This window comes from Erithacus rubecula (genome assembly GCF_903797595.1).
Source record: "Erithacus rubecula genome assembly, chromosome: 14".
NCBI lineage: Eukaryota > Metazoa > Chordata > Aves > Passeriformes > Muscicapidae > Erithacus > Erithacus rubecula.
Window position 1 is genome coordinate 11,647,954 of NC_136666.1, and position 24,412 is coordinate 11,672,365.

Below are 24,412 nucleotides of genomic sequence, written 5' to 3' on the forward strand. Positions count from 1 at the left end.
TAAATTAGGTAAATTTGCAGTAAGCCTTTGTTAACTGCCAAAACAGATTTTCAATTGTCTTAATTAACACACTTCCAAAGTAAATCTAGCTAAACTAGATTTAATCAGGGTAAATTTTCCTGAGCTGACATGCCCCAAACTGACTACTAATGTCTAGAGGTGACCTTCAAACAAAGCAGGCACTTGCACGAGGCACTGCAGGAAAGCCTCCATTGCCACTGCCCAGCATGTGCTTACTCAGTTGTTTTCTCCAGGGTTCTTGAACTTGTACTTGCTATAGGAATGACATTCATTTAAAGAATAGGAAAAATGTTTTAACAACTACCTGACATTCACACTAAGTGAACTCAGTGGTCTCCCCTTGTTGCCTTCTCCAGTTTTCTTTGGTGTCAAGTATTAGCATTACAGCTATACAAATTTTCTATGCCTAATTCCCCTCAATTAGCAGTTTCCTGAAAAACAAACAGGTGTCAAACTCAAACTCTTCTAAATGCAAACTAATGATTTAAAGTACTTATCCTTTTTCCAAGTCTTTAAAAGCAAAACCAAATTAAGATTAAACAAGTTAAACACATGCATTTGCCTTAGCTAACACAAGTACTACTAGTACTATTCAAACCTGTTTTGTCTATCAATTGCAAAGAATTTTCAAAAATACTTCAAAAAAAAGTATGATGCAGATGCAAAAGGTAAAAAAAAAAATCTGTCCTGTCTTCCTCTATCCTTCTGAACTGATTCAGAGCCAAATGAAGACCACGAATATGCACCTACTCTCAACAGATGAGAGAACAAAGCCAGTGTTAACATTTCATCCCATCCCTTCAGATAGCACTGACTGAGCAAAAATCCTCCTGCCTTTCACACCATCTTGTCTGTCAACTACTCCAGAAGCTTCACAGAGGTTTTCAGGACCATGTGTAAGTACCTCCCCTCTTTTATTATTTTTAAACGTTTGGAAATGTATATAATCCAAAGACTTGCATCAAAGCTTAACAATTTTCACAATTAAGGCATTAGCCAGTGATACAATGAGAGAAATGGGGAGGAAGAGTTCACGACCCCAGTTTCAATTTGCCCTATTATTTATTTTATGGCTCACAATGTACCTCAATATACACACTGTTTATTGAATTACTTGTAGTAATGAAACTATAGTTTCATTCTTCAGTTGCTATAGTTACATTTCTATCCAACTTTGCTATCAAAATCTGGAAAGAAATCCTAGGAAGGGTACTTTATTTTTTTTCAAAGAAGTCTGACTAGTCTTAATCAAAACTTTAAAAGAATATTTCACTTAAGCTGATACGGGCAAGCAACTTTTATAAAAATATACTGTATAGAAACACAGTTGGAAAATTGCATAGAAAATATCCTTTGATTTAAATTAAGGCACGATTTTACCAGCTATGGTTTGGCTGTAAAAATGTGACTCCATTTTGATTACTTTTATGTTATTAACAGTATTTTCCATAAAAATACAGGTGAAGGAATAAAAAACCCTTTTACACAGAGTGGGAAACACTCCATTGTAAAATTTCACCAAATTTACTACAATTCATCTGTGAAAAATTCAAATGCTATTTTAAATCAAGATCCCACATATTATTGTCCTCCAGGCTGTTCAGAGGCTGATGCTGTGCTTTCTTCATTTCCTGTGTAATCCAGGTGTTCCATCATCTAAAAAATGAAAAAAAAAAAAAAAAGATAAGAGATGGCTCTTTATAAAGAAATACTGCTTTACCCCATTTATCTAAAGTATTTGTTAGCTAAGAGGAATATAATTAAACACGTTAGACTGCCTTCTAGCAGCATACATTTAGGAGGTCCTCTACAGAACAGAAAAGTATTTAAGCCAAATAATCAAAGCTCTATTAGCTAATGCTTTCCAGTACAAAATGATTCTCCAACCAAGGAACCCAAGTCCTCTAAAGGAAAACAAACTTGTGAGTCAGAAGTATCCCAATTATTAAATACCGAGAACAAAAAAAAATTGGAGTTAAGCAAATTTTTCAAAGATATGGCTTGCAAAACTGGAAATGGATTCTAGGATCTTATCTAACATTTACAGGTAGCAAGCAATAGCTTGAATAGAAAACACTCTCTTTTCATGGCAGTAAAGGCTACCTGTATTACAATTAGTCAAAACTAACTGTAGTGGTCACATTTCTTTGTAAATTTTCCTTTTATCTCAGAAAAGGTAAAGGAAATAGAATTGTAAAGTCCTGCATCAGAAGAGAATCCAAACCAGATTATTAAACAGACTGATTAGATTGCCTGAATAACTCAAAACAAATTTGTAGTTGTCCTGACTACAAAGCAGCCTGTTTCCTTATCCACTGTTGCATTGCTGGAGGCAATGAAGGCTCTGTCCCTCTGGGACAAGGCACTGAACGATTCCAGAGGTAATACACACGTTTGTTAGTATGACAAACTGAGACCATCAGTTTGAGGGCTTCAGAATTGAGCATCATTAACAAAAGGCCAAGAACTGGACAGTTTAGGTAGCTGACAGCCAGAGACAGAAGGCACAGGAGTTGTACAACTAATGCTGAAAAAACCTAATGTGCCAAGGAGCTTATATGCCCAGAGTGGCAGGATTAATTAGGACAAGAGATAATGTTTCAAGCAGCAAAAGGCAAAAAACCCTACTTATATTCTTCCATAGTGGCATATCCTGCCTGTCTTTCTGTGCAACAGCTGCTCACTGCGTGGGTTCTGATCTAAGTTGGGCAAATTTCCACACAATTATTTTCCTGTTTCTAGCACCTGCTCAGAATCCTTGCCAGGACAAAGCCAGGCTCTGACACTGTTGTGTTGTACACACTTTAATGTGGTATGATTCTATGTAAAGGGTAAAAAAAAAAACTTGTTCTGTTCCTTTAGCTTTTTTTTCTCTAGTTATGACACAGCTCTGTGCCATTCCTTCTTTTATGCCACCAGAATTGTTTCATTGAAAGTAAACAAACAATACCTTATCAAAAGCACTTTTGCTTAAACAAGCTATTTCACAGTCCAGCCACACCAGCATGCTGTGCAGTAACTGAGATGACAGCTCCAAAAAACAAGCCAGTGGATTGGGTAAGGTTTAGGAGAGTTCAGTGGCCACAAAATCAAAGACCAGAAAAGGTCTTTCACAACCCTCCCTTCATGTGCCAGAATCATGACAATAAGAACCAAGGCAGGCACCAATCTTGCCAATAGACTTAAGGACTGAGAGCAGCAGCACACACTCAGTCCAGCAGTGAACACCCAGTCTTGTGCTAATGACCATCTCGCATTTATTTCAGTATATCCAGAATTTTCCTCTATACTGTGACCAAAAATCCACATCAAAAGTCACCCAAAGCAAAACACTCCCTACAATTACAGAACTCAAACCATCCCTTTGAATGAGGATTAAAGTATTCATTTCCAGGATAAAACAAGAACAACCTCCTCCACAGTACCATATTACATCAAGTCATGCCATATTATCTTCCTTCAGCCTAGGGAAGATCATCTAATACCTTGCACAGAGAAAGTAATTTTGTAAAGTACTTTTCAACAGTCTTTTCCTATTAAATGGAAAAGATGCTTCTAGAAATAAGAATTCAAAGTATTTGCAATAATTCAGTGTATACCAAAGTTATCCTAAAGCAGCAAAAAATGTACTTTTTTTTGGTATATATTGGAGATAGCACCTGTTTTTAAATTTTAAAGTCTCCACTTAATAATCAGATTTTGAAGTTAACTTTAAAACGAAATGCCTTGTAAAACTCTAAGGGTGTTGGGGGGACAGGTGGGTGTTTATATAAATGTTTCAAGGCAAAAAAAGTTACATTACCCCATTTTTAATCTTTCCTCCACACAGAAGGACAGGCCACAACATAAAGCTGGGGACAACAGGTGCCTCTCTAAAAGTTTGAGATGGCATTTAAACAGTCCTGTCCATGTATCTCCACTGTGGATTCTCTCAGGACAACCCCTTCCTCAAAGAAGAAGCTGCAGGAATCTTTGTGATAACCAGCTGCAGGATGAAGGCACCTTCCTGGACAAAGTTGTTTTAAGATAAGAACAAGGCAAAGCAATCTGTACATTGTGGAAGCTCATGAACATTTCTGGAAGTGGAAGAGACTTAGAAGCTTTGTTCTCACATCTGAATTTCTGACAGTTTTTAAGGGGGAGGTGTTAAGGCAGCTTTGTAACTAAAACATTTCTGTTTAACCTATCTACTAACATGGTAACTATTAAAAACCATCAAACTCACTTCCAAAAAAAAACACTTCCACAGAGCCAAACTAGAAATGGCTGTACAAATCTCTCCCTGTAGGAGCACACAGTACCTATGCACACAGTTGCTTGCAATATTCATGGCAATAATATTGTATTCATGGAATTCTTAACAAGTCCAGTTATGATAAGCTGCAAGTACCTAAAACTGTGATTATAAAACTTACTGAAGAGCAGGTGCATGCTGTGTAACATGCCAGTGACAAATCTGTTGATTTATTACTTCCATGAGAGATAAGAAATGCTAAACACTTCAAACTGACAAACTCCAAGTTGCAAGACTACTCCATGTAGAAGACTTCAAAGATGCATTAGGCCACTAGATTTTCCACAATTTTGCTAAAATTATTCCATAGATTACACTGATACAAAAACCAGTACTCTAAATTTAAATCAATAACTGAAAAATAAGTATGAAATTAGTTTATCATGAAGGCATCCACAAGGAGTATAAGCAATCCAGAAACCTAGATAAATCTTTATTTTACACTTCACAACAGCAATACTCAAAGTTAGGTGGCAGGGAAGCAAGTACATTACTCTTCCAAGAAATCTCTGAACTTCAGTGAATAGTTAAAATGTTTTCTGTGCAGCAACTCATTCCAGCTCAGGACTACACCATAAAAAAAGCCACACAGAGCATAACTAGAATTTAGGACTGCATCATTATGCAGAAACAGAAATTACCTCAGCTATGAATTATGGGACCTCAAAGCTATCTTGGGGAGTCAAGCATTTGTCATATGTATTCAGTAGAAACTAAAAAAGAGATTTTACCAAACCTATCCAAGAACTCAAGTGCACACAGCAGGACAGAAGAATTCTAAGTTACAAAAATAGTCTGACCATCTGTTTTTAATTTGCACTCAACTCCTCCCACTTCCTAATATCATCTTTGGTTTATATCTAATTTCTTTATTATGAAGGCTTTTTAATGAGACTTAAATTGTTAGATTACTCTTCCTTAGAGGAAAGGATCTAATGAGAAAAATACTTTTTATTTGAGAGTTTAAGACAGTCAGGCAAAATTCACCATCTCAAATTGTCTTGAGAGCAAACATCCTACACTTTATAAACAGATGCATAACTCCAGCAACTATAATTCAAGATTATATTTAAATGCTTAAATTCCACAAGAAGCTGAAATTTGAAAGCTTGCACTGCTCTCTGCAAGCTGTGTGGACAGCAAAAATAAATGCCATCAGTGTTAGCAGTCATGAGCTGCTGCCAAGAAAGGTCAAACTTCTCTGCAGTCCAGACGTGGTGCGGCAGTGAGGCCACAGGAGCCAGTCCCACTCCCTGCTCCCCAGCCCCGTGCAAGGGCAGGCAGGACAGGATGAAGGGCACTGTGGAGCAGGATGATGACAGAAGGGCTGCACACATGATTACTAAAGGCAAATTTACAATGCTCAGTGTTGCAACAGAAGACAACAAAATTGTTGTTTAGCACTAAACAGGTTTTCACATCTATGCAGCTGACACAGAAAAATCAGGTGAAGGAATGCAATAAAGGTAACAGAAGAAAAACTAACACCAACTGCAAATATTTGAAAGCAGTCCTAGGGTTTGGGAAGTTAGAGAGTAGAGAAACATACAAAGCCTGTCTTCAGGCTTAGGAATCACAGATTCGTTGCTACTTATGTTTTCCAGCACTCCTTTAAAAAAAAATAAAAAGCCCAGAAGACCTAAGTGTGAATACAAATTTGTATCTTGTCTTCAGTTCTACCCTCTTCTATTGAGTAATTCACACAAAATTGAGGTAGATGCAAAACAGACTGAAAAAGGAAGCAGAGGAGGAAAAAGAAGAAAAAACAAACTGTAATATGATTAATAAAGCTACATTAAAAGAAGGCCATAATCACACCTTGTAGCAAAGGCGTCCTGGAGGAGTCCGATACCTAAATAAAATTTATTCCATTATTAAAATCATATACAACAAAACCAACAAAAAAAAAAAAAAAAAAAAATCCCCAAACTCCAAAAAGGTAACTAATGGACTATTTTCAAGAAGTTTAGTCACCTGATGCACTGTCATGCTCTTCTACCCCAATTTTTAGGACATCCTGCTTTAACAACTCTGCAAGGTTTTTCTGTTCGCGTGAGGGCAAAGCAAACTTCTACACAAGTCTGGCCACCCTTGTCAATGGAGCAGCTCTGCCTGAGCCTCAATCACAGCAGATTGAGCAAGATACTGTTTTTTGATACCTTTCCATATCTTTCCTCCTTAGAGTGAACACTGAAAGCTGGAGATTTCAACCCTAGAGTTGTGTGGGGCTATTTGGGGTTTTGTTTGTTTGCTTGGACTTTTTTGCATGTTTGTAAGTTCATTAAGGACAGTTCAAAATACAGTTATAGATAAGGAGGACAACATATGCAGCATTTCAAGAGTGAAACTTGAATAATGCCCTCTGGGAACAAAAAATTAATACAGAAATGTTCTTCAGAAAGTTACAGAAAAATACAAGCTAGTAAAGTTACACAGAGGTCAATTTTAGGCTAAATTACAGGCAAGTCTAACTCAGGGATGCTGGAATGGGGGTTGAAATCAACATTTTAAATTGTGCTAGGAATGAAGTCATCTGACTCAAAACAAGCTGAAGTTCAGAGTAGTTTTAATCCTTCAAGAAACCAGCTGAAAGGACATGAAATAACTACTATGGCAACATAATTCTTTCAAGTATGAGTTTTGCTACAAGAAGTGCAAGAAATTTTTTGTCGCTAAGGGAGACCTGCCAAATTTACTTAGGCCAATCTTACTCAGAACTCAAGTGAGGAAAACAAATTGCAAAGTGCTTTCCCTACAACAAACCCAGAGTTAATGGTCTTCATAAATGTGGCCTTGTTTATTTTAGAAGGGCAAACAGGCACCAATTTATATATAAATGCATAGTAAACCAAATTCATTCTGACCTACAGAGGAACATTTCTATTCATTGGACCTATGCAAGGAGGAGTTGATTTTGTAAACAAAAAGGCAGGGTATTTAGTTAAAGCTGAAAATCTCCTGAGTAATTTCACACCTAAGCCAGCCTCCAGGTGAAACAGGTGTAGTGTATCAGAACAACAAAAGGTAGCATTTTGCTGGTAATACTATAGGAGCTGGTGCCTGTAGTTTTACTTTCACAAGAATTACTCTTGACTTCAACTGACCCACTCAAACTTTTCAATCCAGAAGCTGAAGAAGAGGGAGCTGCTGCTATCCACCATGAACTTGATACTCACCTTTCCCCAGAAGAGACTATCCAAGCTCCAAGTTCAACATGCCCTAGGTATAGGTGATGGTGCCTCAATTCAAACAAGACTGAACTTAGGTCTCAAGCAAAACACAGAATAATCTTGAGACTGTTGTCTTATGATAAATGCCAGCTCAGAAGGGCTACTGGAACACCCAGTTACTACAGCAAATCACATCAGGGAAAATGTGCAGGAGTCAATAGGGAAGATTTAAGAACTGCAATTCCTGGGTAGTGTTAGACATAACCAAGAGGAAAATACAGAATATCCAAGGCAGTGTGCTGTGATAATAAACAGTTACATAACCCAGCTATTTTACTCCTGAATGCTCCATACAATCCTGATGATGTAGGCCACCAGTGATGATGCATGGAGCATCTCTAAAGTTCTAGCTGATTACCAGTTTTCTGGAACAGTCTCTAATACAGAACTAGTGCAGTTTGGAGCTTAGTTCAGTGACTCATGTTATACCACATCAAGATGATAGATGAGGAATGTTAAAATACAAGAAAACACTTCAAAGTAGAACAAATTAATTTTCCTCCCTGAGTACTGAACCAGCTATTTCAGCTCACTTGAGCTTTGTTCTGCCACGTCAACTACTAGACTAAGATTTTCTATGAGTAAAGACTACATTTCCTTATTAGCTCCAGAAGATCACATGAAAACTTGCAAAAACTGGATTGCAGGTGATCTTTCACCAAATTATCAGAGAAACATACACTCAATGGAATTAACAACAATACTCAAGGCCTCCAGCCTACCTGGTAACTGCTTCCTTTCCAAAACTTCTTCATCTCTTTGCGCCTCCAGGCAACGAGGGAGCTTGTGATGAGTGTACATGGTACAAGGTAGAGAAGGGCAGGCTGCCCCATCTTCATCAATGCCAAAACAATGAAAGTCAGCACCATGCCAACAGCATAAGCTATAAAAAGACATTCAGACATACACAATCAAGAACAGGAGAATTTTTAGATTAATCATTTAGTAAGACAGAATTTCTTTTTAAGCAGTATTTTCCTTGTTAATATAACTGAAGAAGGGACACAATAGGCTGCTCCATATTTGCAAGATTTCTCAAAGCAACTCACTACCATAAAGAATAGTCACCTTAAGTACAAGTAGGCACACTAAAAAGAGTTTCTAGAGAGATTCTTGACAACCCTTAACCTTACCTGAAGAAAACCATCTAGATCTACCATTTTAAAAAAGCTGCTGTGAAGATCAACTATGCTGCAATATCACAATTTACCTATTGTGCAGGAAATGTAGTATACAGAAGATGATCTTGTTTGAACATCAAATCTTCGACAATATGCAACCAGAAGCCCTTAAAGGGGAAAAAAAAAAAAAAAGGAAAAGGATTAATTAAATGTTTAGTCATGATTTTTTTCCTCCCCAATTTTCCAAATGAAAGCAGCATAAAGTCTTACTTTATAGTAAGACTTCCTACTATGGTATTTTATCATCTTCCAATATTTTTTCTGTAAAGGCAAGAACCAGTCTAAGAAATCTTACAGTAAGTCTAGAAAATCAAAACCATAATGAAAATATGAGCCAAGCAAGTTTAGGATTTGAGGTTTGGGGTTTTCAAGCAACCTAATTACATTGTGCTATTTTCAGCTTTCTAATACAGAAGTGTAACAACCTATTTTAATACTTTTCTTCAACAGGATTCTAATGCTCACCCTTAACATTCAGCAATTTTGCCTGAAAATGCTCAATTAAAGTAATTTGCTCAAGACTCCAATTATGGCCAAATTCAGCTCTTCTGAGAAAGATGGAAAAACTTGGCAAAACATTTTACATTACCTCACCTCTAATTACACAGTCTAGGATATGAAAATACTACGAAGTCACAGAATATTTGCTTTCTGTGAGATTTTAATTAAAAAGTTAAAAATTAGTTAATACAATTAGAAATTTAGTTAATACTGGCAACCGATTTACCTATGGGACTTGCTTTGACTCAATCCAGTACAACAGAAAATAAAAAACCTCTCACTATTTAAGTATTCTATAACATACTGAGCTTTCTTCTGCTCTGGCTTTTGTTGCATTCTGCACTGACTAATCAAGGCAAACTGCTGCATTTGATTTAGATTACTCTGCAAGACAGCTGAAAAATAAAACTTAAAGTTACCAAAAAATATTTGCTCACCTGGGACAATAATGTCTCCAAAACCCAACAATGAAAAGGGCAAGTCACAGAATGTTGATGCAGAGTGTTCAAGTCTAGGCACTCTAATAACCACGGGTAACTGGAAAACATTATTTCAGAAGCCACATAAATCTCATCTAAAGCATTCCAGTGTTCTGGATTTTTTTGGTTGCTTGAATTAATAAACAGTTTAAAGATAATTAATTTATCGTTAATGAAGACTTCAAAATAGGTAGAACCTGAAGTAAAAACCAGAAACCAACACAGAAAGTAGATAAAGCTTAAGGCAACTGGTAAGCTGGAATTTCAGATTTACAAATAATATGCACACACACAAAAAAAAAGTTAAAACAATATTTAACCATATAACGGGAGTAACAAATCTGGATTATTAACCTAACTACAGAATATTGATCAATGATATCCAGGCCCTAAAGAGAAATTTGGACAGTAAGGTTTTCCCCAAAAGAACAGCCTTTTTAGAGGAAATAATTTAAAAATCCAGTATCTGAAATACAATCCTTACTTTCTCATGGGGAGCTGAGCGTTCAGTAGGGACTTCCACCAAGTTTCCATCACTCTAGGATCAAACCCAAGTCAAAAGGCATTTAATACTTGTAAGAAAATAGCAGAAGCTGGCTATATTTTGTGAGAAAGTTATGCTGAAAAGCACACTATGAATTAGCTACACAGAGTCAGTACTTTGATAATGCATATATCACAGTGATTGTTCATACCTTTTCACTGTTTCCAAAGGGACCAGCTGCAACTTCAACCATTATACTTGCCCCATTCTGAAATTGAAGTTATTTTTCAGAAGTTAGTGTTTTAATGAACCAAAACTTTCACACTACATTTACAAAAACTGCTTGTACCTCCAATTACAATTGAGGATTGGAAAAATCCTGAATATCAAAGGGAATGCCCCAGTATTGTACAGTATGACACTGCATTGTTTGGCAATAAAAAGATGTAGTCCAGCCTAAAATAATGTTAAAAATCCCCAAACAACAAGTCCACTAGATGTAGCTGGAATTTTAGATAAAAACCTGTCAGCTTTTCTGCCATGAGCTTTCTGCTTCAAAATAAAGCAGGTTAACACTTGCACAGTTCATACCACACTGCAAATGATCACAAAGTATTAGAGCATATTCCAATAACCAGGTGTTTAAGGCAAAAGAAGGAAAAAAATCTGGAGGGCAGTAATTTCTCATGATCACACTATCCCTCACACTAACTGGGCATGGTTTACTTTTGACCATGTGATTGCCATAAAAATTTATGCCACTGTTGTCTAACATGGGGAATAATGGAAATTAGCTTTTCCACCTTGAGAACGCTGCAAACACTGACTGGTTAAACAAAAATACTCTCCCAATGACCAGACATTTTTGTTCTTACAATAAATTAACCAACATACCTTTGTGATAAATGGTGTTATGAAGACAAAAAACACATCATATAGAAGGAGGAGGCCTAGCAGTATTACACAGGACTGGCAAAAAAAAAAAAAAAAAAATCACCATGGGTTTTCAAGTATCAAACAGCTAGATTCTGGAACCATTACTGTACCATGTGTTTTAATTAGGCATAACATTTAGAACAGGATTAGTTTATTTTAATAATCATTAAAAAAGGTAAAGATTATGTTTTTTATGTTTTTTAATATATATTTCTTGTGTATGGAAAACCTACTTCCTGACAGTAAACTTGCAGATTCATGGCAGTAGAATATTATCTTAAGATAAGCAATTTACAGTACCTTAAAGTTGGGCATTTTCAATGTTTTAATGAAGTTTAGGCAGAAAGCAACTCCCAAAATATCTTGCAAAATCCAAGCCCACCTAAAAAAAAACCCAAAAAAAACCCAAAACATTTTTACAGGTTGTTCAAAATGCTGCTGGAATCTAGATTTTTCTGGAAATAGCAAGGAAAATTTCTCAGAAAACAAGAAATTAGTTTTTCAGAATGACTACTACCAAAACCACAAGAGTCCTAGTTTCAAGATGGTCAATTTATACCAGCCTTTGTGCATAAATAGGTGAGTGAGCTGGTAATGGCTGGGATAGAGTTCATTTTCTTCACAGCAGATGGTAAAGGCTATGTTTTGGATTTGTGCTGAAAACAGTGTTGATAACACAAGGATGTTGTAGTTAATGCTAAGCAGAATTATCCTCCATGCTATTCTGCACCTCTTTTCTTCTGTGGCAGTCATTAGCAATCAAGCTAGTTCTTCCTCATCTTCATAGTTTTTTATAACTTTGAATTACCACACAGCTTATTTACATTGCTTTGTTCTCCATTACTCCCATGCTCATTAAGCTTCAAAATACTTTCATGACTTTTCTGAAATTGGCACTGGAGTTTAGAAGGATGCTGTGCTCCAGGATTAGTTGTATGTTGGGAAGTTCATTAACACCAATTATTCACCTTACTCTTAAGTGAGAATGCACCACTTACCTATCTTCATTTCGAAATACTGCCCAGACAACAGCTGCTGCTATGCAGAATATAGCAAGAAAAATAAGCCTCACTTCAATGGTTTTGTTGGAACATGAAATCCTAAAAGAAAATAATTAAATTAAAAGAGAAAACCTGCAACAGCCAAGACACATGCCAGTGCTATCACACAACCTTAAGCTGACAAGGTGTTCTCAACCCAAGGGTTTCTCTTTTGCCCATCTGTTCTGCACAGATTCAGGTGGCACTGTTCTTACAACTGCAGCACCAATCCTTTTCTGGGCTGCACTAAAAACACACCAAGAAGGACTTGGATGGCCTGTCCTCATTCTAGCAAGCACTTCCAGGGAAGGCAGCAAGCAGAGGAGTTTGTTTCATCCATTTCTCATGTAACAATTACACCAATTGAGCTATGTCAGTGAGGGACAGCCATGTCAAAATTGCACAAAATGGTAGTGGTGAGAAAAATCGATTTTAGGAAACATAATACAAGATTAAAAATGAAGTTAACTATGAATTGCAAAATTGTGAGTCAAAATCCATTTCTACCACATACTCAATTTTCTGTGACAGGTTTTGAACTGATAGCTGACAGAAGTAATGCCTCTCCTGCAGCTGACATAAAACCTGCTCTTTTCTACTTGATTACTACCTTTGATGGGCTACTGGATCACATATAAACATATATACTGATATGAACATCCTACACTAAGCAACATGCAAACCACATGATTCACATGGTTCCAAGTTCATAAGCATTGTTCTTTTCGGGGAAAAAAAGAACAATTTGTTGCATTAAACATTCAGTGAAAAAGTGAAAATGCAGGGAAGGAAAACAGAGACACTCCCATACACCCTAATATGTGCAGGATATTTAACTAAGAGTGGTAAGAAGCACCTATGTGTGCACTGGTAACAAACCACCCAGTGAGGAATGGAACCACAGCCTTCTAACATGAGCAATGTGTTGTCTATGCTGAAAGTTAAAAATTGGCAGGTACAGTATAGGTTAAGAAGAGGGGAAATCTCCTCTCCTGCCTATAGCACAATACTTGCTCCAAACAGGATCAAATGTGAAGGATCCTCCCCTTACAGAGGTCCTTGATGAACAAAATAAGAATATACAACAGACAACCAAAATTTTGTATAACCAAGCAGCCAAGCAGAGCCTTTCAAATTTTATTACAGAATGCTTTCAAATAAAGGTAATGCAGCAAATTTATAACTACTTTAACTGTTGATCATGCTACAGATACCTTTAATATTTATTAAAGTAGCTTGTAATTTTCTTTCATAACTATCCCACACACTAAAACCATACAGGAAACAATTTGTCAAGCTGTTCTCATATTTTCATGCTGCCTTGAGCAGCAAGCAGAAAACACCCAGAGGAAACCTGTCATTTTTAATAAGTGAAAGGTGCACAATACCTGCACTGCCCAAATGGGATTTGTCCTATTAATGCTGCAAGACAGTTGTACAAACTCATTGCAGATGCCAGGCAGAAGACTGATATTATAACATAAACTAAATAAAAACAATGAAGACAGGAATCAGTGACAACAAAATAGAAAACAGCAAATAAACACAGTAATATACATTTGGTATTTTGTGTTCAAGGGGTGCCTGGACTGGCACTGGGTGATGTGGTTTAAGGGTTACAGTGACAGTACTGAGCAGACAGTTGGACTGGATGGTTTTGAATGCCTCTTTCAATCTTAAGGATTCCATGATATCAACTGTTAACAGTTACAGCAGTGCTCAACAGTCACTGGAGACCACAGTCAGCTGAGTACAGAAAATGCTGAATTCTCAGTGTCTCTGCCATCACAAAGTTCTCATCAAGGAAAAACTTGACTCAGAGGTATCAGAATTGCCTTCTAGACAGATCCTCATCAAAAAAACTAAAACCAAACACCAAATCCCAATTAGCAAAATATGTTCTCATTAAGCAAACTCTAAACACTACTAGGTTGTCACTGCCATCCACCCAAGAGCACTGACATACATGATATATTTTCTTTTTCTCACCATTAGTCACCTCTCTTCCATATGATTTCATTCAGAACAAGCACTGTCAAGGCACTCATGGTAAGACAGCTGTAGAAATCTCTCCTTTAAGTAGCAACTGCATCCTTTCAACCCTCAACTCACTCATGAAGAGAATAATTTTAACAGTTACATACATTTTAGTTTAGAAATCCAGCTTTTTAGACTCAAACACTCCTAAGATCATATAGAAAAATAAGTCAAAGGAGATTATTCATTGTTTCTTACCTAACCATTTGTAGAAGAAATAAAGTAAGACCAGCATGACACAACAGATGACAACAAACAAAATAACTGTTACAGGGGTGAAAGTAACATTTTCTTCCTTCTTCCAGCGAGTTTCTCTCTCCCCAGGACTTGCTACTGCTTTCAGATTCTCACTGTTTTATGAAAACAACAAACACACTTACTTCAGGTGACAGATTATGAAGAAGTTTCACTGTGATCAGAATTGATGCTTATAGAATATTTAGACTGGTAAGGTTTCAGTTTGGTCTTCCATACTATTATTAGACTTAAACCCACAGAAAATATTTCTGGTTATTGTCTGAATTTCTCTTAATTTTTTTAATTAAGAGATGCACTTCCAACCTAGCACAAGGAAAAGATTCTTAACTGCACTTCTTTCCAATGGTGTGGTAATTGCCAACTTTAAGGGAGCATCTCTAAACAAAACCCTGATCCATGTGAAGAAAAGTAGTGCTACACTCAAACTTTTCAGGATGCACACATTGAGCTCAATGAGTGCATCATCTCTGACTGCAAAATTCATTGGGCAAAATGTAGATAACCATTTGATAAATATGTCTACAATATCTGATCAATATATCTACAATAAATCAAAATCATAGGTATTGCACACTCTCAGAACCTCATCTAGACATTAAGTGTCTGCAAAACCCATTCACAGAATGAAGCTAGCTAAGTACTAGTTCTTCTACTCTTACACCCCATAATTACAGAGCAAGTGAAAGAGAGGATGTACAATTGGGAATTTTCACTGGAAGTAAGATTTCTATGCATACATACACTCCATATTTATACCTCACCATGTAATATAAGGAGATTTAAATTGCTGTGTTTGTTCTTTGAGCAGAGAGCCCTTCTACTCTTTAGTACAGACCTAGTGCAAATTGCCCATCAGATAGCATGCTGCTGAGGAATCCCAGGACCTACCTACCAAATGCTGAATTCAGAACTGAAACAGCTACCATCAAAAGAGAATAGCCCACAGGAGCAAGGCACCTTGTTAGATGAATCACCTTCTCAGAAGACATGCTTTGAATAAGCAGCTTTTTTAAAAAAATAAGCTCGCCCTAGATTTCTGAAAGAGCACTTTAACCAGTTTAATAAATTACATCTAGGTATTTTTAATATGGGAAACAGCACCACATTTTGTTATTTTAGCATTCACTGCAGCCACACCCTGCAGCACTGCAGGTTGAAAAAGAAGCATAATCAGACCCAACCTTTAAAAAAAGAAACATACACACCTCCCCTCCTTCTACTTCTTTAATCTCTTTAAAATAGCTAATTTGCATAACTGTGGGAAAAAGGAAGCTGTTGTTATCACATACAATCCTCTCCTTGTTGCTCTGGTGAGCAGAGAATGAGAACACCACTGAGACCCTGAAGGTAGCAACACACACTGACCCATTTAGCATACACAGCCACCCAAGAAGTCCTGCAGAATAATGCCATGATCTCAAAGGCACCTACAGCCAGTTTAACCCCAGACTAATAACAATTCTGTGCATCACTGAAGGCTGCACACCCCTCAAGGACCGTGCAGAAACTCCCAGTACCTCTTGTTTCCCCTGCCTTTGCCACATTCTGCACTGGCACTCCCTGTTCCCTCCACAGGGACTGCTGCTGCCTCCTTGTCCTTGCCCAGTCCCAGAGCTGCTGCTGCCCCAGCTCTGTTGCTCCACCAGATAAAACACAAAAGCTGAAGCAGAAAAGCCAGGATGGACTTTATCTGGAGTCAGCCAGACAACCAAGCTGTGCTTCCCATTGCTCCTAGTGACAGCAAAGCCAGCTGGGATGGTGCAGCTGTACAGATCCCTGCCAATGCAGACACTACATACAATATGTATTTACCTCCTGAATCACTGCATTCAAAAGGTGTAACTAAAATACCTCATTTCTATTGTGGATATTGGGAAAATATGATGCTGGTTACAGAGTATTTGGTAATTTGTCAAAATGTTAACTCATGCCTCCTCCAAAGAGCTGCATTATCCCTCAGGAACTTTTATAATCTATGCCTGAGATTCCTCAAAGACCTGTGGTGATTTTTCAGAGGTCACAGTGCTCAAACATTTCATGACAAAGCAGCTAATTGCACTTATATCTTCTAATTTTTTAATTACCAACCTAAAAGAAAATAATTTCTCACTGATTATAGTGATAATTTTCACAAACTTTGCAGTCCAGGTAATTTAAGCAGTTCTATTTAACAAACTTACAGTTCTGCTACTCCACTCCAGTAGCCTCCCAGTGCCACTGTAAACACAGCAATTAGGAAGATGACAACCATACTGTAGTCAAACTCTGGCAAAGGTGGTGAATACAGAGTCACATTAACTTCATTTCCAAGCACCTGAAATATAACACACAAGTTGGTTCATAAGGAGAACAAAGAAATCATATTGCTTCTTTTCCAACAAGATGTACATCGAGATTTCCTACTCTTAATCTACATAATGCTGAGAGGAAGTTTTCAACTTGCTGCACAAGACATGTCAAATGTTTACCAAGAAGCAATGCTTTCCATGCTACCTTTAATGATGGTCAGGTTTGGAAACAAATCTATTTACTCCTGTGTAAAGGCAGAGATACCACAAGAGAAAATGGTGCTCTTTGCATTCTTGACACATTTCTGAGTTGTGCCTCTAGCCCAAATGCCTCCCCAAAATACACCAAGTGCTATCAAAGACATCTGCTCTGCAGGAAAGCACATCTAACTCAGTCACCTTGAAATATAAACTCACAGGTCCACTGAGGTATCAGCAGATCTACCTCTAGCTCCTGAACCCACAAAACTCCAACATCAGGCTTCAGACAGAGCACAGTGACAGTTCAAGGTGGCAGAAAGTTATTAACCAGCAGATTCACAAAACATGATTTGAGTTTAATTCAAATGAAAAGAAAGCAATTTCATGCCATTTTAAAAATGTAAGACCTAAGAATAAAAACCAAAACAAGCTCAAGTGCACAGAAGAAAATGGGAGAGAACATTGAGATGCAACTGATACTGAATTGTACAAAAATTTTGAAAGCAAAACCAAGGCACTTCCATTTGATTGAAAGGTGAGATTTAAAAAACAAAAAAAGGATGATAATTTGACAGGAAATGGAAAGTAGTAGGGAAGACAAGTTTGCTGTTGCAGTCAAAGTAAGCCCAGACATCTAAAATAATTGTGCAGTGAGAACAGACTTCAGAGATGCAGAAAAAAAACCCCAGATTTGTTTACAGTCTGCATGTGAGATAAAAGCAAGAGAGAAAAGAACATGCCAGACAGGTTTGGCTTCAGAAAGATCAAGCTGGCACTAGAAAGACTGAATGGGAAGTCCAGTAGTAGAGTGGAATACAGTAGCCACATATAAGAAAGCTGAATAATTTCAACATCTGTTCTGGACTAGAACAGACTGCATCAGGTAACAAATCTGCAAGAGAGCTGTCCACTGTCTAAAAGCTTTGTAACACTCTGCTATTGCTATCAAGACTCTTAACCCTGCCTCTAATGGTGAAGGCTAACAGGGATGATTGACTTGTCAAGTAAAAAGAATGCTTATACAAATTACTTGCCCTCAAACTGGTGCTGTCTCTCTCTTCTAAATAAAAGGAGGAAACTGGAGTTAAACAAGAAATGCAACTGTAGTAGGAAGTGTACAATGGCTGCTGGATTCCAAGCAGTGCATATCATTCAAAATAACAGCTCCCAGGGACATGACAGAAGGCTTTGGCAAAAAACTACAGCAGAACCAGGAAAGGTCACTTGTAGTCTAGGCTGTGCTCCTCACTTTTATGAAGGCAGTCTCATCATAAGACAAAAAAGAATTCTTTGATTCAGCAGCAATATGAGACACCATCTGGCATACCAACATACAGCAGAGGTGCTTTGGTGAGTTACTCCAGCTGTACAGAAGTGATTCTTCATCACATCACTCTAAGTATAACTGGGCAATAAAGAAGTACAGAGAAGATCCAGACCTAACTTGCCCTAGTTCCCTTTCATGTTAGTAGGGCATCCTCAGATCACTCAAGCAAGCAAACAACACTTGTCTGACTTGAAGAAATAAACCTGAAGACAGAAGACAACCTGAACCCAGCTACAGTACTTATCAAGGCTGTGGCAGTCTGAGGACAGCACAAACCTTCAGTCCTGTCAGTGCTCAGCAAGTACCTATCTTTAATAACAACAGCAAGCAACCAAAGTCCTACCAATCTAGGCAATTTCAGTTTGCATACTTACCTAAGGCAACCTCCCATGGCAGCTCTGAAGATTAAGAGCAGAAATGGTGAAGTGAGCTTGCAAATTCAACTCAAGAAGCTAACACCACACAGTGCTAACCTCTGCTATCCCCAAAAATATGTGCAATGCAACTCCTGCTTAGCAAAACTATTCAATGCTAAATAAAAAACCCCAAACAATATAACAACAAAAAAGCCACACTGAAGAAAATATATTGTTTTCCTTAAAACCCTGTGCAGTATTTTGTTATTCTAATACTACATGCCAAGGAAAAGAAACTCCAAATACTCCCAAAACAAACTCCCCCTGCTTATAAAATGTAGGAGCACTACAACTGCTGCAGTTTAATAACATGCAGCTTCTCACCATCAACTCACCAGCAGAAACTCAAACTACACTGCCCAACCAGTGTTTAGCTGATGCTGTCACATTACACAGAGGGAGATCATCATCTGGCAAAGGCAAAAAAGCTTTCAGTCTTTCCTCAAGATCTAACTTGCTCAGGTGTTGCTTGCCTGAAAGCTCTGGTGCCAGCAGCTGCAAGCTCAGCTGTTGTAGCTTCTGCACTAAAGGAACAGCCCTCTCAGGCTACAGCTCCTCACATGTGCCAGGCACCTGCAGCAATATCCAAATCTACTGAAGACAGTTTATCTTGTTCTGCAGGAAACTTCCATGGTTCCCCATCTCCAGTTAGATATTGTGTTTCCCATTCTCAGTGTTCCAATCAATCATTCATTCCCTCTTGTTCACCTGATTAGGAAGATCAGTACTTCCACAACTAAATGTCCATCCTCACTTAGCACTGAAAGCAGTATCTAAGCACATTCAAATCAGGCAGACATCCAGACCTGACCTGAAATTAATCTATTTGTTCAAATACATAAGTTATTACAAACATAACATGCTGAAGTTCTGTTACTTACCTGCTGCATATCTACTATGTCATTATATCTTATAAGAGCAATTGGAAGAGTCACATCTTCAAAATCAGTCTTGTTATCTGAAATACCAGGCTAAAAGAGAAAGTGTAAGTGGTAAGTATGTTGAGCCTATTTAAAAAGTAGGTTAGATCCCTTAAAGCAGATTATCCTTTCAATTTCAGTGTATTTGTAGGAAGGTAAAAACCAAAAAGCTTATTCATCACCCTTGGCAAAAGGTTAATAAAGAGAGATGTACTTAAACCAGATGTTACTACCAACACATCTGGATTTATACAGCTCTTGTGATTTTATAGTACTACCAGAGATAATTAAAACTGTTTTTAATTTCTACACTTCTAAAACAAGATGAACTTTCTGTGATAATCACCCCAATTCATAAATTGTACATATTTGTACATACACTTGGCAGCTGCAATGGAGAACAAAAATGCAATGAGATCTCACAAGACCATTTTTTATTTCCAGTTTTGGATTACATTTCCCTAGCTTCTTATCACACGTCTAAAACAGTAACACCCAAGTTTACTAATTTTTCAGAATGCACTAAAATTGGGGAATGATAAAAACAAGTATTTGCATTTAGAAACATGTTTGAAGATACAAGGAACATTTAAAAATCCAGCTCAGCTATAGCTCCTCTGAGCTGATGTAAGTCAGCACAGCTCTGTGAGGAAGGTAAATGGCTCATGCTGGAATCCCACACGTGGTTCAGGGTCCTCTGCTTTTGGGGCTTCTCTCAGCTAACCCTGCACAACATTGCATGGGACCAAACAGACAAGACACTACTGCAGTACAGAGGAAAACTGTTGGAACTTACCAGCCTAGATTTACTGGCAATCAACAGTATTTTGGCACCCAAACTTTGTGCAATTCTTGCTTTCTCCAAGAAAGTGCAGTTTCCTCTCATCACTACAACTGCTTTGTCTTTCACTAAGCCAGAAGGAATTTCAGGTGAACTGCAGAGGTCTGTAGATGTCAGGTTTTCCAGAGTCCAGTAAGTCTACAGAGACAGAAAACGAATGTGATTAAAGTTGGAAATTTGATATTACAAACAAATTAATCCTGACAACCACATTACTATGCTCTTTAACAGGAGATTTGCCAGGAAGGGGTGTAACAAAAAAGAATGATTAATTCAGGAATAGAAAATCACAGCAGCAGTTTCAGCAGCATGCAATACCAAGGGACATTTAGAGCAGCATAGAGCTGAAATAATCTGGCTATTTCTAAGTGCAATTTCACAGTAGTTGATATTGTAATTTAAACATAAGAAACTGATTACACAGAAATGTCACTACTGGTAGTGATTTGGGGGGAAGGGGACAACATGAACCAAAATGGCAAATATTCAGTGTAGCATGTATTTAACTCAACATTTTGAAGATAAGTTATAGTTGACTCAAATTCATGCTGCATTCTAGTTTTCTTAGAGAGTATGATTACAAACTACTTACAGCATTGTCCAAGGTTTTTGGAAGGGATACCCAATTAGAATTGTAAATGATGCAGTAATCCTTAGTTACTGGAGGCACTCCACTTCCAGAGGCATGCAGGATCCCCTCATCAGCAGCTACCTGCAATAGATCACAGTGTTCTGAGTTACACCAAGTTTAGAATATCAGTTATGCAAATATTCCTCTAAAAAGTGGATAAATGAACAGACTAAAGATCAGATGCAGCTACATTCTTTGCATCTCAAAGAAATGTCACTGTAAAAAACATTGGAAGATGCTCTTATTTCAACTGTTTGCCTTGAACTGACCTCAACAGCAATAAGTATCATCAGAATTTAAAAAAAAAAAAATTAAAAAAATACTGCTGTAAATTTCATATTTGTATTAAAAACCACTGACATATTAAGCTAGTAGGCATGTCTATGGGGGAGAAGCCCAAACAGACTTTTCTCCTCAAGCTAGAAGATCTGTATTCTGCAGCAAGGGAGAACTGGAGAGAAAATAAAAGCATGTGACGATATTGTTTCAGAGGTTTATGTCTGCCTGGTTTGAATAGCAAAAAACCTTCTTCAGAGGAATCCATTATATCGGCCCCAGCGCATGAACATCTGCTGGGGGAACTGTGTCAAAGGGCCTGAGCACATTAACTGTTTAATACAGAACAGTTCTTCAGCTGCCAGCTGAAATAAATTGTTCCATGATTTATGATCAGCACAAAAATGATCAAGCTTCCCTCGTAAATGCATTCACCCAGAAGTACAAACTAATGGTGAATTAAAAGCAGTAAAGGCTTCCAACAGGTGCAAACCCCAGAGGTTTACATCCATTAAAAGCTCTTTCTGCTTCACCAAATAGAATAATAAGTGTTTTCTGGATTCCAGGAAATCAAGTGTTAACGCTACACAAGCATAAATCAACCTAGAAGGAGTGATTACTTGCTTATTTGATATGCATGTTTTGTTTAGCAAGCTTCCCTTCTCTGGGGATTAATCAGGGCACACAATTCATCCTCATGAGGTGGAGGGAGGCAGGACCTGAGCATGATGTGTACTCACACCTATTCATTGCTGAGCTCCAGAGACAGCATTTACAAGTTAAAAATTAGAAGAAACATTCCAGGATGCGCCTCACTTGGAACATCCCCAGGGAAATCCTCTTGCATCCAGCTAAAGTCCTGTTACTTTCTAATCATTTCAATATCCTTTCAACAGACAAGGGCTATTGGTTTTGCAGTCACCTGTGCCACTGAACAAATCCTACATACAAAGCTAACATTTCCCACCAAGCACATTTTCAATATTGTTACACAAGAACAAGACTAAAGGTGTGATCACAAGAACATCTCTTGAAAAGATTAACCTGCTTCCCTAGGCTGATTTGCCCTGGCATAAAAGCATTCCCACATGGAGAAGAGGCATGACAACTGTCCTTACCTAAAGGGGCATCAAAATCTCCTTTCACTTCAGACACTACCCAACAGCCCCTCACCTCTCAACAAATTCCTTCCTGTTTCTGACAGGTAGTTCTCTCATCATATTTCCTTCCCTTATCACCTCTAAATTTTTGTTGTATAATTTCTTATGTTTGATAGAGAGGTCTCATTCTGTCTCTTAATCCCTAATTTTACAAACATGTCACTGCAGGGATATAAGCTTGGGCTGACTGCTGAGTTTTGGAGTGTATCAGTAACCCCATCATGCAGAATACAAGAAATCAGATGCACCAGAGACCAAACCAAGCCTATATTTACAACATCCATACAATTAGTACCTAGACAAGACATACAGAATCTCAAAGACTGGAGAGAGGGTAGCCTGTATGTACCAAATGACAACATAAAACCAATAGAAACATAAAAAGGCAGAACAACCATCATTTTGTTGCTCTGTCTTGTGACACACACAAATTGGCCTTTCTCCCTCCCTGCAGGCACTGTGACCCAGGAGATCAGGAGCCCATGCTCAGAGAGCAGCAGTGATCCTCCCCCAAACCCAACTCCTCTGTTCATGGCCAGAGGCTGCTCCTGAGGCACAGTGACCTGGTCCAATGTTCAGCACTGCTGCAACTGCATCTGTAGAGCAAAGGAGGCAGAACACAGGGCCTGGAGTCTTCTAAGAGGGCAGAATCACCTTTCCCTTGTCAGCAGCAGCAGACCATTGGGTTAAAGAGCAAAGCCACTCTTCAAAAACCCCAACACAGTGACAGCTCTGTGGGACTCAGGAAAAGCAAGGGAGACAAGTGACTTTCCCCAAGGCATTCTCCAGGTACTGACACACTGTGCTGTGCACCTGCTGCTGAGTATATCCAATGGTGACTTCCAACACAGCAGAGAAGTGTTCTGCATCCCATCTTACCAAAACAAGATAGACTCTGTTAAAATTAAACAAAAAAAACCATCTCAACAACAAAACAATTTCAAGGAACAGCATTTAATGCATACTTGTCCTTTATATTGCCTAAGCAGATTATGGAGGTTTCTGACTTCCCCATTTCACTACCCCATTTGGCAGAAGGTGCTCTGCCAGATTTCCACGGCAGTGTACACCTGTGTTGAGGGAGAAGCTGCGAATACGTGCCATACCGAAACCAAAACTGAAGATGAACGAGACAAAAGTCAGGACACAAATCCACACTAGGAACTTCCCCCTTCCCCGGATCCAACTTTAAACACCAGGTTTTAACCAGGTTTATCCACGCAGGCACCCGGAGATTTGTTATCTCAACCAGCAAGGCGTGACTGGAGCTGGCCCGGCCCGAACTCCCCGGGCCCGGTGTGGGGAACCGAGAGGCCTCGTCCGAGGGAGGCCCAAACCTCCCGGCCACGCTCCAGCCCAAGCGCCCCGAGGCGCTCGGAGGCACCGGGAGCCGAGCCCAGCCGAGCCCAGCTGAGCCCAGCTCAGTCCAGCTCAGCCCAGCCGAGCCCAGCTCAGCCCAGCCGAGCCCAGCTCAGTCCAGCTGAGCCCAGCCGAGCCCAGCTCAGCCCAGCCGAGCCCAGCTCAGCCCAGCCGAGCCCAGCTCAGTCCAGCCCAGCCGAGCCCAGGGAAATGGGAGCTGCGCGGGCCCTGCCCGCCGCGGCCGCCGAGCTCTGGGGGATGAGGAAGGAGCTCCGGCAGCGACCAGAAGCGACAGGCAGCGCCATCCGCCAGGGCCGGGCCGGCGGCGCGGCCCCGCGTCCTTACCCGCGGGAGCAGCAGGGCCCACAGCGCGGCCCACAGCAGCGCGGCCGCCCCCATCGTCCTCCGCCGGCTGCTGCCTCCCTGCGCTCGGGTTCGGCGGCCCCGCGGAGCCTTTCACCGGCTCCCGGCGCGGCCCCGCTTCCTGTTCCTGTCGGTGCGCTGCCGGCCCGGTCCCGGGACGCCGCGGGCT

General features: G+C 39.1%; 1 protein-coding gene across 7 annotated transcripts; it reads right to left on the reverse strand.

Annotated features, from left to right (window-relative positions):
* Positions 1-271: 271 nt before the first annotated feature.
* SPPL2A (signal peptide peptidase like 2A) lies at positions 272-24,412 on the reverse strand. 7 transcript variants are annotated; one of them, XM_079317847.1, is made up of 17 exons: positions 24,226-24,412; positions 21,047-21,166; positions 20,410-20,592; positions 19,575-19,664; positions 16,642-16,775; positions 14,402-14,553; positions 13,555-13,651; positions 12,125-12,226; positions 11,427-11,508; positions 11,085-11,159; positions 10,402-10,458; positions 10,191-10,244; positions 9,665-9,764; positions 8,756-8,833; positions 8,268-8,428; positions 6,134-6,167; positions 272-1,677 (listed from the first exon to the last, which is right to left on the reverse strand). In XM_079317847.1, the coding sequence occupies exons 1-17, from the start codon at positions 24,277-24,279 to the stop codon at positions 1,646-1,648; spliced, it is 1,605 nt and encodes a 534-aa protein (XP_079173973.1). In that variant the 5' UTR covers positions 24,280-24,412; the 3' UTR covers positions 272-1,645. The 7 variants fall into 7 exon arrangements, with proteins under 7 accessions (XP_079173973.1, XP_079173975.1, XP_079173972.1 ...); XM_079317849.1 differs by lacking the exon at positions 10,191-10,244; XM_079317846.1 differs by lacking the exon at positions 6,134-6,167.